At 36.8% G+C, this 20,584-nt stretch overlaps 1 protein-coding gene across 1 annotated transcript in view; it reads right to left on the bottom strand.

Annotated features, from left to right (window-relative positions):
• The window catches only part of LOC137405602 (uncharacterized), a 42,686-nt gene that overhangs the window by 18,551 nt on the left and 3,551 nt on the right, over positions 1–20,584 (bottom strand). Inside the window, exons 2-18 of the mRNA XM_068091918.1 lie at positions 16,139–16,184; positions 14,081–14,167; positions 12,170–12,253; positions 12,036–12,080; positions 11,566–11,658; positions 10,405–10,485; positions 9,909–9,965; positions 9,739–9,822; positions 9,509–9,592; positions 8,224–8,277; positions 7,641–7,703; positions 7,141–7,221; positions 4,860–7,016; positions 4,636–4,713; positions 4,343–4,417; positions 445–498; positions 238–291 (exon numbers count right to left, since the gene is read on the bottom strand). Coding sequence (XP_067948019.1) covers positions 238–291; positions 445–498; positions 4,343–4,417; positions 4,636–4,713; positions 4,860–7,016; positions 7,141–7,221; positions 7,641–7,703; positions 8,224–8,277; positions 9,509–9,592; positions 9,739–9,822; positions 9,909–9,965; positions 10,405–10,485; positions 11,566–11,658; positions 12,036–12,080; positions 12,170–12,253; positions 14,081–14,167; positions 16,139–16,184 — 3,277 coding nt within the window. The remainder of the gene's footprint in view (positions 1–237; positions 292–444; positions 499–4,342; positions 4,418–4,635; positions 4,714–4,859; positions 7,017–7,140; positions 7,222–7,640; positions 7,704–8,223; positions 8,278–9,508; positions 9,593–9,738; positions 9,823–9,908; positions 9,966–10,404; positions 10,486–11,565; positions 11,659–12,035; positions 12,081–12,169; positions 12,254–14,080; positions 14,168–16,138; positions 16,185–20,584) is intronic.

The following is a 20,584-nucleotide window of genomic DNA, read 5'->3' as shown; positions in this document are numbered from 1 at the left end:
GTGACATTTTTGGGCTAGTATTAATTTCTGCAGGCTGATTCAGACAGAACTAGTAAAATTATCAAGTTTTAGTTTTGGTTTATGCTTTTTAATGCAACGAATATTTACTGCTAAATATGGTTCAGCAACTCAAACTCAAGGACAAATGTGGGTCATAAACATATGCTTCAAACTCTAAATGTACATGAGAGGTAAAAGAGTGCATATTCGTACCAATAAAGCAGTATGACAACATACCTCACAAATGTAGTAATTGTTTTGGGGACCATGAGGTGGTATGACAACTTTCCCCTGCAATCCATCAATAAATCATCAAGTAATAAAACGAAGAAATGTTAGAGTGTCAACAAGCGATATCCCAGCTTGGAAAAGTAACAGACAAAAGGACGATTAGGCAAAAGGACGATTAGGCAAAAGGACAATGCGATTATGACAAATACTTACGCATAAGTGATGAGCGAGAGGCCCACGACGCGTTTCTGCTATTCTAAAGAGAGTCTAAAAACAAATGTATGCATAGGTGGTTCATGGGTCTATATAAATACAGATGTTTTAAACAGGACACTAGCTCTTCAAGGTCGGCAAGCCGCAATGTTAGAGAGCCGCTTCATGCGGCTTGCTAACATTGCTTAGTTCATTTGCTTGTTACATGGCGATCACTAACGGTAGCTGAATAATTTTTTAGTTGTGTTATCCACAAAATTCTCTACAAGATACAACCTATATGAAATTTTATATCGGCAAATTAACTTGTTTTATCACTTTTCCAAAACTGGAAATCAAAAATGATAACTAAACCACCAGAGCCAAGTATCCAGTTTAATTTTTCTCATCGCTATGAAACGATGAACACAATCAATGTGAATTTTGATATATGAACTCTCCATTAGTTTCGGATTCTATTGCAACTAATCAAAAGCACTTTAGCAAGGTTTTTGATCAACTTATCTGACTGATAATTTACTCTTACCCTACCTACTATCGTTTTTTACAGGCGCTTTAGGTTTCGGAAGTTTTTCAGTAAGTATTAGGACTAGAAACGATTTTTTTAAATAGCTTTTAAAGTCAACACTGTTATTTTGTACAAACTTATAAAGAACCTCTACACTTGAGGATTTAATCCATTATAATACAAAAGAGCACACAACTTCTACAATCCTTCTATAATCCTACTCATAATTTTTCATGAGTGATTGATGGAAACATGTCCTCTAAAGTTCAAAATAATAAAGCTACTATGATCACAAGGTTTCAGTGCTTACTACGATCTACATCAGGGGTGGGCAAAGTTTTTTCTCAAATTTCAAAGTTGCAAGATTTTTGGGAGCAGCATAATATGTGTATCAGTATACCATTTCATACTGATAATACAAGTTTGGTAGCGGTATTGTAATTAAATTTGTTTATTAGAATACTTTTGCAATACCATTGAATAATGTTGAAGTGAGCCTAACGAGCTTTGCATAACTTAAAGTTTAGTGAGATACATCGAATTGTTTATGGCTGCTCATTATCTCTTGGTAATCTGGCTCTCTGCCGCAGCATGCTATTCTTAGGAGCTGACGCAAGTGATCTTGGGTCAAAGTGGATCTCAACTTGCTCTTGATAATATTCATGTATGAAAATGCTGATTCACATATATATGTGGCAGCAAACACAGTGTACAACCATCTTCCTAGTTGAGCAAGCTGTGGATATTTAGCCTTCGTTGAAGCTTTCAAGTAGAATCCCTCCTCAATTTCATCTATATCTGTACCTTTGAGGTTACACAACTCTAGTTGCAGAGATGAGACATTAAAACTTTTCAATTGCAACTGAGTAACCCACTCTCCATTAGGCTTTGCCTTCATTGGTGCTTTTATGAGTTGTATGATGTGTTTCAAAGATTGAAACTGACTAAATCGATTGTTAAACTCTTGTTGCAGCTTTTCTATAAAGTGAGTGTACTCAGCTGTACAAGACGCCATTTCTTCATTGTCATCTAAAAATGCTTTTAGAGTAGGAAAGTGAAGCATATCACCTTGCAAATCTAATGGAAACAACTCCAACTTATGGGAGAAGGCTTGAACAGCTGGTAGTGTATTAATGATAGACTTGTTTTTCCCTTGAAGCTTGAGGTTCAAATCATTCAAATGGCCACAGATGTCTACATGGAAGGCAAGGTCAATCATATCTTTAGCAGAGCTCATCATCTCTTGAAACTGTTTTGCATTCAGACTTGTGCATGTATTTAGAAATGAGGTTAGCTCCTGACGAATACTCCACAACCTCGACAAAGCATTTTCCTTACTTAGCCATCTAATGTTACTGTATGTTAGTAAATCTTCACAAGTGGCATCCCTTTCTTTGAGAAACTTCCTTAAGTTTCTGTGTCTGAGAGCTGATTGACTTCTGAGGAAGTTGATCATCTTCATAGCCTTACACATTAGTTGTTGAAAGTGATCATTTAGTTTTCCGCATAAAACAGTTTGGTAGATGACGAAATGAAATACTAGCATTGATGGCATATCTTTCTTCATTCTAGCTATGACACCTTGATCTCTTCAAACCATAGCTGGTGCGCCATCTGTGGTTACAGATATGCATTTGTGGAGAGGTATCTTCATATTATCAAGTCCCTTAACGAGAGTATCATAGGTAGCCTGGCCGGTGGTTTCTCCTTCTAATCCAACCAAAGTAAGAAGCTCATCCTTCATTTCTTCACCATCAAAGAATCGCCAACACAGGGTATAGGACTAAAGCATAATACTATGCTTTATGAAGAAACATGCTGATGCTTTATAAAGAAGCATGTAGTAAAAATGTGATGATTAGTCACTTTGAAACAAATATTATAAAATAAGTGCAACATTTTCTACTTGGAGTTGTGTTCTCTCTTTACTGTCTTTTAAAATGCACTTGTACGACTTCAGCTTGCAACTGCATGGTAAACATTATTACCAGTTGTTAGTGTACACACAGTAGCCTACATACCTTACGAAGACTGCTAATTGAGCTACATACATTATATCAGTAGATTCATCGATAGCGATTGAAAAGTAATCGCCTGGTCTATATGGGTTAGCAAAGTCATTCTGAGATGATCATTAATGCTTTCAATTCTACTAGTGGAAGTTTTCCTAGAAAGTGGTATTGCCTTGACTTTAGCAATCACATCACGCTTATTTGGAAAGTGTTTCCATAGTCTCAACCATGCATTCTTTTACAATCTCAGCAATGAGAATAGGAAAGCATTGCTTTTGCTAGAATCTTTGAGACTCGTAGAGAACCTTCTGTAGCGCGTTTATCATCAGCTGTGAAAGAAACTAACATACTTTCTGAAGTTAGTGATTTTTGAAGTTTATTCAGCTTTTGATGTCTAGCTAAAGATCCCAGTGGAAGTGTTGGAGTAAACTCTCTGTGCTTCGTCTCATGATGTCATTTGATGTTCGTCTTCTTGTTAGTGGAGATCGTTTCCTGGCACAATAGACATTGCGGTTTGCCATGCCTAAAAATGAACGCGTATGCCAGGGTCCACTCATCTTGGAATTCTCTTGTAGATTCATTTCTATTCCGTTTACTTTGTGAGACTCCTATAATTGTAACTCTGGAAATGGTTTGTTTTGTTGAAGATGCCATTGCTATCCCCACTGGATTAATTGGCTTAATGCAAATGACATGTTCAACTAAGGCACAGCATCTTATATAAGCCAACATTATGAAATCATGATGAAATGACTTCCTGATGAACCTTTCTGGAGCATTCCATTTTTGTCCTCATTAGGTCAGCAAGGACGTTATTACATCAGAAAAGCTACAAGTGCATGATGTCATGAATTATGACTCATGATGCATGTGTTGGCTATGTATATAACGCTGTAATAGTGCACTTTTACATAAGCCTAACATGTCACAATGCATGTAGTTTTGTACAGTGGATTATAAGGATATTTCTATATACCTAAAAAGAATTTGAATTTTCAGAGTTGAAAGAGCCGCAACAAAATTTGCAAAGAGCCGCACTTTGCCCAGCCCTGATCTACATCAATAACATGAAAAGTCAGAAAACTTGTGAAACATTGTTTTTTTGTCCTTATAGTCAATAATCTCCTGCATTTTAAGGAGATTTTGAAATTATCTCTCCAAACCATTTTTCGTTTGTTATGGAATAGAGAATTAATAAAGCTAGCTATTTTATATATCATTAGAAATGAGATTTTGAGCTGAATAAGATGCAATTTTCAGTTTAATGATGTACCAATTACTTCTCATGTTATGAAAGATTATATATGGCCAGGTCAGTTTTAAAATTTTTTTAGACATTAAATCTAACTTTAAAGTTAATAGAGCTTGAATAACTTACCATCATGTGTGGTAGGGTGCTCACATGCTCCACCCATTCGACAATGTCTGAGAAGGCAGGAATTTGTGGACAGAGCTACAAAAGATGGGTGAACTTTACTATCTTCTTATACTAAAAACGCCGCTTTGTTGACGCTTGCAGTAGTAAGGCATTTCCAGTTGTACCATGATACAACCACAACCAAAAACCTAGAACTCTAAGCATAAATAAAAAAAGGAGTGTCAATACAATAAAGGCTACTTTGAGAATGATTATTTGGTATACTTTTCTCATACCACAGTTGTTCTACTCACCTCACAATACGCATCATTCAGAGGAAATGCTGGTAAAATAGCCAACTTTGTTAGCTTGTCAGGAAACAATAAGTAGTCCTGCCAACATAAACATACTTATTATAACATGTATACCGTAGCAAGAATATTACATCTGCAACATAAAAGCGATAACTAAATACAAATGTTACAAGACAGCGTTAGTGTAAAACAATCTGGGTCAATGAGGATAGCCAGTGACTCACATCAGGTCCACGCTCTCTCTGAATGAACACATTGTTTGTGGCTACTGAAACTGCCGGTGTTGGTAGCAAAGCTAATTTGCCTGGTGTTGGTAAGAGAGCCTTGCTAGCTTGACTTCGTGGAAAGGGAGGTGATAACTTTGGTTCTAGACTAGCTTCATTAGAGAAAGGCACTTGTGATATTAGCCCATTTGGTGAATACGAATTTCTATCAAGGTCGGCGTTGTGGCTTCTCATTAATTGAACAGGTTTTCCATCGCGACCTTCACTTGCTTTTAACATAGCATCATTAGCCTTGACTGAATTAAGAGCATTTTTGATCAATTGGCGTTGTTCCTGAAGAATGTCTCGCTCGTGAGCTGACGAGAGGGGAGCATCATTCCGCTTTTGCTGGAAACGATCAGTCTCAGTTGAAACTCTGAGCTCACTGTGTGATGTACTGTGCTGATGGGGCTCTAACGAACTGTGGAAATGCATATGTTCAGGAGTTGTTTTGGCAGGTGGACGAGAATCAAACTTTATATCCATAACTGATTGCAATGAGTGGCCACTTGCATTTTTCTCTTGATGATCAACACAACCTGACGATTTTGTGGCTATAGGAAGGCCCTGAGATGCTTGTTGCACAAATCTTTCTGAAGCTTCCATCCACTTATCTTGGGCAACAGTTGGGTTTTTTAGCGTTTCTTGGTCTTCTTTAGATTTAAATCTGGAGTCCGGTTCATTTTGGGTTCTAAATGTATTCTTTTCAAATACATCCTCATTGAAATGCGCATCATTTTGTGCGCTTTCATGCAACATTGCTCGCGGTCTCATATTCCTAATAGGATGTGGCATGCCTAAAGGCGGTCGGTCCATTACAGGTAAAGGCCCTCTTGGGCGAAAAGGCATTGGGCCTCTGGTGCCAGTAGGTGCTTGTCCACGCAACTGTTGCATAGGAGCTGCAGTTCGATTGCGCGGAGGGCCCATATTATTTGGTCCTTGCATTCTAATGTTTTGTGAAGCTATTCTCCTACCTTCAATTGCATCTGGTGATTGCGGCGGCATATCTGGGAAATACTCTTGACCATCTTGCGGTACTACACTCCGCGGAGGTAACAGCCGCGGAGCTTGCGGACGATTCATTCTATTAGGCAAAGTGGGAGCATTCAGGCGAGGACGAATAAATCTCTGATGTGCCATTGGCAATCGTTCAGGGCCCACCAGCGGTACATCCAAAGGCGATTCTTCTAAGCCTTCCACTTTTATTGGCCTCGGACTAATGGTTCTAGGGCCAAAAGGTCTAGGAGGAATATTGGGCTGCGGTCTAGCATGTGCAGGTGGCACCACATTTGGTTGTGGAGGAGGATGTCGAATATTTGGGAGAGGCATACGATTCATATTCGGTGTAGGCATTTGTCCCCTCGACATACTAGCTCGAGGATTGTTAGGTCTCAAATTGGGTGGTATCATCTGGTCCCTTGGAGGAATATTACGCAAAGGATTTCTGGGCATATTTTGCGGCATAGGATGTCGAGGGTTTTCAAAATTTGGAAAACCAACAGGGGGTGGCATTCTCATTCTGGATGGGCCACCTGTTTGAGCATTTGTACCGTGTCCTAATGATGGGTTTTGTAGTTTATGATCGGAACTCGGTGCTTCCATTTGTCTTTGTCTGGGAAAATTCTGACCAGCAATTCGAGGTGGTGGCATTCGTAACTGTTCACTACGTGGTCCTGGTAACCGATGCGGATTTTGAACTCTAGGCATGGGCTGCCGAATCAGATCTGGTGTGGATGCATTTGGAGGAATATGACGTAAAATGGGGCCTTCAGACCGAGTACTGTTTTTTAGTTGCATTCGGTTCTGTCCAACATTTGAAGGCGTTCCCACGGCTTGTTGAGCAATCGAACGTGGTGGAGTGCCTTCTGAAGTTGTGTTCTGTGGCAGTGTTTTTGGGTGCGCTTCTCTAGTGATTTGTTGTTTCATCTCATTTTCTACCGCCAACCTCCGGGTTTCAATGGCTGTCTCTTGTTGCGTTTCCCTATGCGCTTGCGCATGAGGGTGAAGCCACTCTTCATCTATGTCATCATAATACACATCGATGCTTTTCTTTTCTTCCTCAAGGATTCGTGTGACAGGACCACCAGAAAGAGCTTTATTCACTTCATCCGTTAAAGCCTTTAAAGTATACATGGAAGCTATAGAAACATGTTAGCGCAGTTTTGCGTGTAAGCAATATAAATACACTCAAACTTCCTCGTGTCTAATAAACAAGCAAAGTTTTAATAGTGGCCAAGCATACCTTACTGTTCTTGAGATGTTTAGAACTCTGCAGATGCCTCTTGTATTGCTCATCTTCATGCTTCACCCTCTTTAGGCATATCTAAAAACAAAGTTCCGACCATTTACATCATGTCTCAAATAGAAACAACCTTTTCAAAAACAATACTACAAAAACTTTGTGCGTTGATATCACATAAGAAACATTTCATAGCAAAAATCATGTTTGGTAAGTTCAATTTCTTATTAAAAATTTACTAAACATGAGTTTATTGCTTCTAATTTGGTCTTGGCTGCTTATAAGATCAAGAGTTCCTTGAAACATCACCCCTTATTGGCATGACCAAATACTCGGATAGGATCATTGACTCTAATTGATTATACTTCTTCAAATGGAAAGTTCAACCAGAAATCTAAGAAAAATGAGAAGGTAGCAAATGAACTGAGCTAAAAAGCAACATCCTCTAAAGGCTCAAAATGAGGAATTACCATAAAAGCAAGTAGAAACATAAAAAGACTCACCTCACAAAAATAATGCGGGTCTTTCTTTTCAGCAACCGTATGTCCTTTAAACATCATCACTTTCTGCAAGGAATTACGTTTGTAGTTATTGTTGATCTATGAGCCAAAAATTCCATCATAAGTTATAATGGATAACATGGATGCCACTTAAAAAAACATACAAGCAAGTTTAACTAAAAATGAATGTAAAATAAAGTGACGCAGAAGTTTCTCGGAGTATTTGAATAGACTTTTAAATACAAATATATAGCATTCCGCTGAATAGGCTTTTTGAATGAGCTTTTAGGTTTCCATTTAGATATTGCATAACGTCATTGCACATTTCAATCCAAATCAATTTCAATCAATTGCATTTCAAGCCTCTTAAAGGATTATCTAATATTTTAAATACTAGTAACATTGACATAACATAACACTTGTTAACCAATGTTGTTAACAAATGAGATGCCTTGTAGACATAGCTCGTACACATAACTGCCAAGTCTGATAGAAAAAAAACGTTCTTTATGAAATGTTAAGAAATGAAATCTGCTAGACACATTTGCTCATAATCTAATAAAAAGAGAACTGGAAATGCACAAACCTGATAAGGAACTGCAGCAACTGCCTTGCATCTGGCCAACCAATCATAGAGAATCTGTAGCACAATGGCAAGTTGAAAAAAGGGATAGAAATGCACAACAAAGTTTTTGTAATGAATGTTGAAAAGAAATTATTTTATCTGTTAATGAATAACTGTCATTGCAATCGTTGCAAGACAAACCCTTTTTCCTGTTATACAACTGTCATTGAAAACGTACAACTGTTATAACAATTATAAGTTATAATGTACTTACCGACATATGAAACTGGGTAGTCATACGACCAAGCCAGTTATCAAACGTACAACTGTTATAACAATTATAAGTTATAATGTACTTACCGACATATGGAACTGGGTAGTCATATGACCAAGCCAGTTATCAAACGTACAACTGTTATAACAATTATAAGTTATAATGTACTTACCGACATATGGAACTGGGTAGTCATATGACCAAGCCAGTTATCAAACGTACAACTGTTATAACAATTATAAGTTATAATGTACTTACCGACATATGGAACTGGGTAGTCATATGACCAAGCCAGTTATCAAACGTACAACTGTTATAACAATTATAAGTTATAATGTACTTACCGACATATGAAACTGGGTAGTCATATGACCAAGCCAGTTATCAAACGTACAACTGTTATAACAATTATAAGTTATAATGTACTTACCGACATATGGAACTGGGTAGTCATATGACCAAGCCAGTTATCAAACGTACAACTGTTATAACAATTATAAGTTATAATGTACTTACCGACATATGGAACTGGGTAGTCATATGACCAAGCCAGTTATCAAACGTACAACTGTTATAACAATTATAAGTTATAATGTACTTACCGACATATGGAACTGGGTAGTCATATGACCAAGCCAGTTATCAAACGTACAACTGTTATAACAATTATAAGTTATAATGTACTTACCGACATATGGAACTGGGTAGTCATATGACCAAGCCAGTTATCAAACGTACAACTGTTATAACAATTATAAGTTATAATGTACTTACCGACATATGAAACTGGGTAGTCATATGACCAAGCCAGTTATCAAACGTACAACTGTTATAACAATTATAAGTTATAATGTACTTACCGACATATGGAACTGGGTAGTCATATGACCAAGCCAGTTATCAAACGTACAACTGTTATAACAATTATAAGTTATAATGTACTTACCGACATATGGAACTGGGTAGTCATATGACCAAGCCAGTTATCAAACGTACAACTGTTATAACAATTATAAGTTATAATGTACTTACCGACATATGAAACTGGGTAGTCATATGACCAAGCCAGTTATCAAAGGTCAGCTCTCCAACATCATTCGCAGCCACTGAGCAAATCTGGAAAATTCCACAGCATACTGCCTTTTAATAAAGTCATGTAGCATACAGATATGATACGTGGTATAAAACTGCACGAGATGGAAAAACAGACTTGACAAGATTGATTAAGCAACAAAATAGAAGATTTTGTAGATAAAATTTACTTGGCAAGGAAATCTCTTTAATCTGTTCTTCTCTCTAGTCAGGTCTGGCAACCTTTGAGGCACAAGCAAGTACTCGGCATCTTTCTGCAGAGACAAATGGTGAAGAGTTATCAAGAGTACTAAAGTTGTTGACCAGTGTAAAGAATCTAAAGAGAAGTATTTACACTCACCAATTCTTCCACTTTTTTGGCTCCACTCGGTTGAGGCTTGATGGTATTTATCAAAGACTGTCAAAGCAAAAATTGACAAAAATCTGACATATTCATAAAATGACATAGAAGCTTGCTGCAAGACAATCTAACCTTGTTTTCTTTATTAAAATGACTCTGTTGGTCTCTTTAATGATATCAGCCTAACTACGGCAGTTGCACCTACCTATCCACGAATAGATTTTGTATGCAACCTAACAAAACTGACCCGGGAGCTAATCCAAACTCCAAAGTAAGATGTGAAGTTACTGCCATGCGGCCACACTGCAAATAATTTTGCCTACCTCGAGTCCACTGTCAAGCATGTTAACTAGTGATAATTAGTAATGAACCTGTTTAGGGATGACAAAAGAGCAGGTTCTGTGAGTGAAGTGCTAATGAATTTGGTGAATTTATGAGTCCACGAAATATGTTTGTAAAGGGATGTGAGCGCTGAGAATGAATATTCATTACTTACCACCATCTTATCTAAGTGTGATTTTAACTTCATGTGCTGGAAATACACCTTCTTGCAGTAGCCAGCAGGGACTTCACATACCTTGAATGAAGATTCAATGTACACGAGATGTATAAATGATCTTGTATATGAAATCTCGAAATGTTTTATGGAAATCTTGTGACAACATTCCGTCATACGTAAAAACCTCAAATCGAGGTGTACAAAAACCGTTCAATATGCAGCTGAACAGTGGTGCTTCTAGAGAATTAAAGGCTTGCTGAGATATTCACACAGGCCTTTGCAAAGTGCCTAGATTCTAGATGCTCATGAATCAAGTGTTCATTACAAACCATCAATAGACCATTATAAGCGCAATGAGCTTATAGATGTCTTTTTGGACTATTTATGCTTAAACCCAGACAGTCAGCCTGATTTACACGAAACTGCAATATTATCGCAACACATGTTACCCATTCATTTTCTTTGAGCTCAGGAGACTTGAGTAAATATTTGCAATGATAGCAAAAACACCCTTGTATATTGGTTAGAGCTGAGGTCAATAAATAGAAACTGTGAAATCCCAAAGAAATCTGTTACGAATTTTGTGGTAGCTTTCTTAAAGACAATTATGAATTCTAATAAGAGAATATATATTGAAAGCATATAACGAATAGGCTTGTGAGGTAAATAGCTATGCAGCTTATGAGATCACTGACGTTTATTAAATCAAAAAATTATTTGGGTGCATTTTAAACCAGAACAGGATGAGAACCTCAATTGTTGCGCAGATAAAGCTCCATTAGCTCTACAGATAAAGCTAGGTCTAACAGCATCCTCCTAGCTAACCAGCTCATCATTTTAACAGCCCCGATAATTGCTACCTCTCACGAGACCTGGACATTCAGACTTGTAGCAGTTTTACACACTTACATGTACATAGCAAACATTGACCAATTATAGGGCTAAGATACTTTACTGAAGGTGAGCAAGCTTTAGGATGATGAGCATTCAGAAATTATCAGAACCATACAAGTAGCACAGAAATAAGCATGTACTATGTTACCTCACAGAAATAAGCGTGTACTATGTTACCTCACAGAAATAAGCGTGTACTATGTTACCTCACAGAAATAAGCGAGTACTATGTTACCTCACAGAAATGAGCATGTACAATGTTACCTCACAGAAATAAGCGTATTTCAGTTTCTCCTTGAGAGGAGCTGACTTTTTGGCATCACACCGTGGTTTGTGTGGAGGGACAGTCAGCATCTCCTAAAAAGTAATGTTTGCTTAACAGAAATCGTAAAACGGTCAGGTATATCATCATGGCTGACATCCTTATTGAAAAGATTCTAAGACGGTTGGGCCATGTAGACAGAATGGAACAAGACTGGCTTTCATGTCAACTATTATATTCACAACTAGGTGATGGTAAGTGAAATCAAAGAAGGCCTAGACTCCGCTATAAAGATTAAGCTAAAAGGAGTTTAAAATAAAGGCAGACCAAGACCAACTCATGGCAGATGACTGCTTGTGATCAAGCTGCTTGGATATCTGCTATTATATGTAAGATACTGGGTAGAATGAATGAATGAGAGGACGACTGGGTAGAATGAATGAATGAGAGGAAGACTGGGTAGAAGACATACCTGGTATCTCTTGTTGGGATGAACATCCAGCCAGCCAATGAGTCCCTGTATAAGAAAGTAAAAAGCATCGAGGTTACATACATATGTTTCGCCACAGAAGAAGTAAATGAGATTTAAAGGAGAGAATCACCTACCTTGCAATGGTCGGGAGATGACACATGATGCGTCACATAGTCATTGACTGGATGCGCTTTCTCTCCCCAAACATCATCACAAACCTGTAAAGCATAGCCTAAATGAAACAGACATCGGATTCACAACTATGCAATAGGCGCCGCAGTATGCCTGTTGCATACATTATCAAATGTTTGCAATGGGTGCCGCAATATGCCTGTAACATACATTATCAAATGTTTGCAATGGGTCATCGCAGGTTGGGAATACGTTTTACTACAAAACCAAAGAGAAGTCAGCAAAAAGGAGCGGCGCACACCACTATAGTAAAATATATGTATATAGTAATGGTGCTACACGACACACAAGAGAACAGACATTGAGAGGTAAGATGCATCCAAAAAACCAATATGAAGCCTGAGATAGTTTAATGCTAATTTACTAAATAAGCTTAAAAACAATAGCTGAAGCCACACATAGACATCTGAATAGCGAAATCTTGCCACGTAAAACCATCATCATAAAAACACATATATATGCAGTGGTAAAATAGCTGAAGGCAATGACAGTTAAACTGCATGCTGTTCAAAAATTGTTTAGTAGGCATATTTAATATACGTCATATCGGCTGCGAGACCCTGGCAGCAATCTCGCGCAGCAAAACACTTATGGCGCTAGGCTCGGCAGCTTTTGTTCACATAAAACTGCATCGCTAATTATCACATAAAAATGGCTGCTCGCCATGCCGTTTCGAAAGTGCCGACCTTCAACTGTACAGTACATTTCGGGAAGGTTTTGCTTGCGGCACTTAACAAATGTTGAACAGCACTAAACTCTAAAATTGCCCGCCGGCAAGTATCAGCGCCGGCAAGTATCAGCGGTACTCGACACCACGTAGGTTCCCTAGTAGCCTATTGCTTACATTTGTTTACAATAATAAAACCAGACAAGTATTAAGTTGTGTTAAAAGATGAATTGAAACAGAGACTGTAGTTTAGAATTAACTGCAGTGGAGCCTGTCACAACAGAAGCAGCTGATATAAAAAAAACCCACTTCAGCCAAAACTGATCTCAATCTTGTGTGGAAAATTACAAGATTTTTTTAGTAAATTCCGTTAAACAGTGATTTCACGCGAATCAGGTTGCTGTCTACGACACTAAATTTTTCATGCAACAATAACAGAAGAAAACATTCTGACTTTCTTGGCTTGGTAATGTAATTGCATAGCACTTTTTCACTCGGCATAAAAAATGTCTACAAAAAACACACTCAGATAAAAACAAGAGAATTAAAAATAAATGTTCAGAATATCCTAATCTACCATGTATGTTAACAACACTAGTCAGTTCTTTTTACACTGTCAACTTGTTAAATAACTAAAAACTGGAAATTACAAAATGAACAAATTATCAAAGAAGCAACAATTATCACAATCTGGCTTTGCAAACATTTGAACACTTCGCAGTGAGATAGGCTTAATAATCTCTACTGGCTCTTTGCTATACTAAGCGCCATACTTTTTGGGTGACTTCGAGTTTCCATTCGAAGCCACGCAAAAACGATTGCATGGAAAAAGATCGCACGACACGGGAATCAAACCTAGATGTTCAGATTCCTGGCCAAGTGTACCACCATCTAATCCACTCAGCCACCTGCCCCTAACTCAACATCTAAGGATAACTGTGCCCATAGTTATTACACGTGCCCATCTCAAACAGCTCACGAGACTACCATCATACTAGTCCTATTTAGCTAATGCACCTGTCAATGCCCTCAGAAACAGGAAAGCTCTTAGATAAACCATGGTAGATCTCACCATTTATTGACATGGTAGCATATCATAAATGGCATTTCATCTTCAATTTGAGATGATATACTAACAACTGAATTGATGGGATTGCTGATTGACCGGAGATAAGTCATGCATTACCTCACAAAAAATGAGCATGTTCCGAACATCCATGCCTCCTCTTTTTGCTTTCCTGAGCTGATCCATAAAAAGCAGATTGTTCCGTTCCTGTAACACATGAGGACTTTATTTGACAAAAATAACAATAATAGTAATGTTTACTAAATACAGTAGACGATCTTACAACGTAAACAAACGTTTATGTTATAGTGATTTTACGTTATACAAAAATAAAACACATATAAATTGCCTAATCCTTTCTAAGATCTTCCCAAACTTACTCATTTAGCTTTTCCAAAAGGAAAAAACTGGACTTCACCTTTTTAATTTGAGGACTGTACAGCAACTGCAGTATTAATGGTTGGTATAAACAAGTTTTTTTTTTACTTTTTACCAATTTTACTTGGTTTATCATTGATGAATATGATAATTTTACGCTAAGTTAAGGGGAGCGCACAGCATCAATGTCAATTTACATCGGTACTTTCATTTTTTCTAAACAGTAATGTTTATTTTGCAAAGAAAAAATTTAGCAAAATATTTTACAGGTCTAAAGCAAAACAAAAATATACTGTAGCTTTACTAGACACATTAGGAGCGGTGTCTGCCTGACTGTCCATCCATCCGCCGTCAGAGTTCGAAGTTATAGATAAAAGAACAGTTTCGACTAGATTAAGACTCGAGACATTAAGCTTGGTATATCGACACTCCAACACCTTCACTAATAGCTCAGCTTGTTGAAGTACTTCAGAACTATTGCGCACCCACCCACTTTCAGTTCTTTGCCGACACATCTGACGGTCTGTGAAGGCGAACTATATTGCCAGGGTACTTGTACAGTAGATGCTCCTATAACGTATACCTATTATAACATAAATTCCAGATGACATAAAAAAATGATGCAAAGTTTTGCTTGCTACCCACATAAAAAATTCTCGAAATAAAAATCGTCAGATGTGCCGACAAAACAGAGAATAGGATAGCTGCGCAGTTGTTCACAAATACAAAAGGCGATTGATTGGTGCAGGTGTTACATCGTCGGTCCACCAATCTGAATGTCACGCGTTGGAGTATAGTTGAATGTTCTTTTTTATCCTAACTTGACCCTTGGATACAAATAGACGACGAACAGGTAGTACCATTTTTTGTGATTTTGTTTTGCTTTCTTGTAGACGTATAAAATATTTGTTATTATTTTTACGTTGCTGTTTAAATGAAATAATCAAATCGCTGTAAATGAATGTCGAAGGTGTGCGCTCTCCATCAACTTATTGTAAAATTACCTCAATCATGGTCTATACAACCAGTGAAATTGATCATAGAAATTGTCGATGCAAACTAATATTGCTGCAGTTATGGTACAGACCACAAATTACAAAAGCTAAATCAAGTTTTTCCTTTTTGTATGCAGAAATGGGCGAGTTTAGAAAGATCTTAGAACAAATTAAGCGCTTTACATGTATTTTACCGCTCTTATAATATAAAATCCGTATAACGTAAACATTCCTGGAACGAATTATTAATGTTGTAGGAGCGCCTACTGTATATATAATAAAGCCTCATACAATGTAATCTCTCTTAAATGCAGCAAGAGAGAAAGTTTTTTTATTAGATAAAGATAAATAGAAGAGATTAGAAGAGATTAGATAGAAGAGATGAAGATATTTTTAGGGCTAAAAGATTTACGTTAATCAAATCATGTTTGAAAATTTGCACCAACTTGACACTTTACGTTATATGGAATTCTTTACATAGTACGAAGCAAAAACTTCACATAAATTATTTATGTTATGTAGAATTTAAGCTATAGGACGCATACGTTATAGGAGCGTCTACTCATATTTGGTAGCCAATTCTGCATTACCTATACATTTTTTAAAGCTCCTACCATTTTGAATAAACTAAAAATCAAGAAAGATGCCTCGGGTATGTAACCGTGCAAGTATTATATATCTATTATTATGTAATTATTTATATATAGGTCTTTTATACAAACTCTTTATAATAAGAGCAAGCATGTCCATACCATAAACACTCGCATAACTCATTTAGCAAGAAACGAAGATGAGAACCACTTACCGGTGTGACATGGTGAGCTGCTGGCACCTGAGATGCTGGTTTAGAGCTGCAAAAAAACTTACATAAGTAGAATCACATTATAATCATTTCCTGTTTCACAGCTGCTATAATACAATGCACAGATATGTTTAGTTCTAAAGGGTAGTAAGGCTTGCTACAGCTCAAGCTATCACGTGGTGACACCTGCTTCGCTGTCACACTGTCCACTAGAGTTTCCACAAGTTTCTTGACAATGTTGGCCATGTTAGCTAGTAAATGCTTACTAACATTTATTAGGTACGGCAAGACATTACAATCAAGACAGATTTGCAGCTTATGATAATTTTGATACACTTGGATATATCGCTGGCTAGTAAGGGGTAAGTAATATGAGGATTTGGTTTTATTGCAGACACATGATGGATTCTTAATTGTAAACCTGACCCACCATTTTCAGAGTAGACTCAGATATTGAAAGCTAAAGAATGATAACTTATAACAATTATAGGTCACACTTTGATCGATTATCAACAAATACTGCAGTGTCTTGAAACCTACATTTCGACTTCAATTTGTACGAGTCAAGCATATTTGCATTTAATGAAAATCTGTAAAAAATAATAGCAGCCATCATTACAAGGTTCCGGTACTTATCCCTCTAATGATTTGTATTAGACCCAAGCTAGTGTGAAGGCAAGAGTGGAGTGAGTTTTTGAATATGCAATGACACCCATAGATATGAAAAGATCATGTTAACGAGTGAGGAAGTGAATTTCTTTAAAAAAAGGTTGGGCTTTGCTGCGTTAATTTTAGTCATTATCTAAATGTATCGATTGATTACTACCTACCCTACAGGATGAAAATATTCGTTGGTCATAAAAATTCGCGATTTCGCGAACAGTCAATCCCGCGAATTATTAAATTCAGTGAATAATTAGTTCTATTTTTAATCACAAGAGAGAATAACTACTGCATCAAATTTAAAACTAGTCGCTAGCCTTGTTTTTAATGTAAATACTAAACATAATTGAGTTCCAAAACATTTTTAAAATCATTGCCTGAGCTTTGAGCTAACACCATTGGCAATGCATCACATTTATTTACAAAATTATTCGAGTTGTCACAAGATATGCAGAATGGCGTCAACGCGAAAATAGCCGCGAGGCAAAAGTACTAAACGTAGCCGAGTTCCAAAACTTCTTTAAAATCATCGCCAGGCTTCGAGCTTTATTGCCATTGCGTCAAACTTTACAAAATTATTCAAGGTTTTCACAAGTTATTCGGCATGGCTTCAGCATAGCAAAAAAGCTCTCCTCGTCGTTTTACATTAGAATCAACTCCATCAATCTCTAATACCGAAGTCAAGGACGATCATGATTCTGATCTGGACATTATGGTATGTATTTGATTTGCAGTGCAGATACGTTTTTCTATTATCATCTGCATTAGTTAATTCTTTTGTTTAAAAACTGATCACTTTCATCAAATACTTCAGGTATTGTTCATGTACTTCCTCAACACTCGTTAATATTTTTTCTTATTTGTGTTTACTGCAGATTGACTACGAAAACTAGAGACAAGTAGTAATAATATTCAAGGCAGGAATATTGGCAGAGAGGCAACCAGTCAACCTAGACCCCTTCATCGACAACTCCTTGATATCGCTGTAGCAAACATGATTAAATTATATATTTTATTTCATGTATAGATGTATTATAATTTATTACAAACTTGAGTGTACAAATAAAATATTTCAAATACAAATAAAATTTTACAAACGATGCATGGAGTAAATATAAACAGTTTAGTCCATATGGCGTTTGTCTAGCTATAAAATTAAACTGGTACTCTTGATATGTGAATACTAGCGTGTAATGGTGCTTTCTGACTAGTTATTTTGGTAATAGCAGCTCTGTCGCTGTCACTGTCTTGGGTATGTGTTGAAGGCGATTCTCTCGCTACTACATGGCTGGTAAGGAAGTTATCATCAGAACTCTCCTCGTGGCTTACTATTGCAAAGTTCTACCGGTTGGCCAAAGATTTGTGCTCGTAAAGGCGTTTTCATTCCTTTTTTAAAAACAGATATATTCTTCTCGTAAGTAGCTGCGGTCACTTCAACCTCAATTTCCAGACCTCCCTGAATGATTGGTGATCTTCTAAGAATGGCATCTACCACCCTTGCAATCATTGTTCTTCGGTGTATGATGAAAAATCTCTCTCACACTAAAACAAATAATGAAGCGGTAAGGATGGAAAAAATTAGTATTGCGTTTTACCGAAGAACCAAAGTAAAATTTAACTAATTTAGTAAATGTAAAAAACTCATTACTTACCACAAGTTGTTGGCTTATCAAAGGCCTCCAAAGCGATGAATAATCGTGAAAACCTCTGGACGCAGCAAAAATGTTTACCGTAGAATATCATGATCACCTCGCAGTTGTAAGCTAAATATAAACCGGAACACGTGGTGTGCGCATGCGTAGGAATATCTATTATTAGCCGCAATAGAGTTAACTTTTCCTAGAGAGTGGCAGTTGTCAGCCGCGAATAAATTCATCCGCGAATATGCGTGAAAAGACAATTTTCGCGAAATATAACTCCGCGAATAAATTCATCCTGTAAGGTATAAAATTATATGATAACACACGCTCAAGCCTACAAAACGGTGTGATATGAAAAGCTACAGGTCAAGATGATTACATGTTAGAAATATTTAAAGAAAGATACACTGCAGTGTAAAATAATTTTGTGATGGTTTTATGGAAACTGAAAATCAATGCAACTAAACATAAAACTGATCTTAATTTATATTTTTCATTATTAAACACCTTTCAAAACATGGAATGCCCTATAATTGGTATAGGCATTGCTAATACGAGCTCAAAAATAAAAAATGTCGGCATATGACTTCATTTGAAGGGTATGCAGTTTCCCAAAAATGTGTCCTCAAACATGGCTACAGCACCCAGGTTAACATATCTTACATAAATCTTGAAAATTGTAAATAATTGATAGTGTGATTAATAAGTCTCACAGTTGTTTTAGTAAATCATGAGAACAAAAGATATTGAAAGTACCCAATTGGACACCACTTGTTTTTTGAACAACATTAGAAGGGCTGGTAACTACATTTACCACAGGTAGCTCAACTCGGACAGTAATCTCTGCCCATGGATTTTCAGTGTCAATGCTCAACAGCAAACAACTCACATAAATGTTTCCTTTTTAAAAGGGTTCACACTAGGAACATGTAGCATAACACTGGGTTATGATTAAAAAATGTGACCTTCAGTGTCACTTACTAACAAAACATCAAAACAGTACTATGTGATAAGAATGGATAATAAAATTTGATGTAAAAATGCATTGCAGTAATTATTTACAGTTATCTCCTTTCGGAGTGAGGTGTACTTGTACTTGGAAGGGCAATAACTCATATAACTCAAAAACATAACTTAATACAAATAACTCATATACTCAATAACAACTCGTATAGTGCAGACTAACATATCATAATTATAGCATAGGAAGGCCAAATTGACTTTGTAAAGAAAGCTACATGCTTGTTAACTTGAAATGAATATTGGCTGAATAACATTGAAAGGAAAAATATCAATCTGAAACTATGATAATTGGTTCATGTACTACAAAAATATTAAAAACGAAAATAAAAAACCTCTCATATAGCAGGCTAGTAATTTAATGTCAATTTGATGATACTGCACCAAAACTCTTTGTAGTGTGCTGCCATATTTTCTTTAAGTAGACTTCTTTTGTACTTGAATCTGGATGTTTGTTTCATCAATCTGTGTAATGTAGTTAATCTAAACATTTGCCGTGTGTAGACTAGATCAAGTTAACTTTGTCGAGGCGCAGTGCCACCAACTCGACCAGTATGACCTCAAAAGGCACAAAAAGTGACATGATAGTACTAATAATGAACCCCTTTCCGTACATCGATTCAAATGGTTTTCAGGAAAACAAGCTAAAGGTAGTGCAATGTAATGATATAAATGTCAACAACTACCATCATTTTGTAATTGCATCTATAGAAAATTCATTGAACCACTGGCTACTTCTGCACAATCTAGATGTATGAATGCACCAACACTTGTGTGAATTATGGGTTGTGATATCCGAATAATTTGCTTGAACTACCTCAAGACAAAAACCAAAATTATCCACACTTTTATAAATCAAGTTACTAACAGCTCATACAAATGTCTCAAACAGAAAGTTAGTGACTATAGTATACAGGCCTTTGTAGAAATAAAATGGCCTAACAAAGCTGTTTTTGTACTTGCTGAAGAGCAGAACATCTGGAGCTTTAAATGGTAAACCATAAGATGTGTCACTATAACACGTGGATGTGTTTTGTTTACCTGAACTAACATACCGAGGAAACTAAAAAATATCAAGCTGAAAACCAGGCTTGAATGATTTAGCAAATTAACAGTTCGGTCATAC

The sequence above is a fragment of the Watersipora subatra genome, chromosome 10 (genome assembly GCF_963576615.1).
Source record: "Watersipora subatra chromosome 10, tzWatSuba1.1, whole genome shotgun sequence".
Classification (NCBI taxonomy): Eukaryota; Metazoa; Bryozoa; class Gymnolaemata; order Cheilostomatida; family Watersiporidae; genus Watersipora; species Watersipora subatra.
This window is presented reverse-complemented; position numbering and strand designations above follow the sequence as displayed.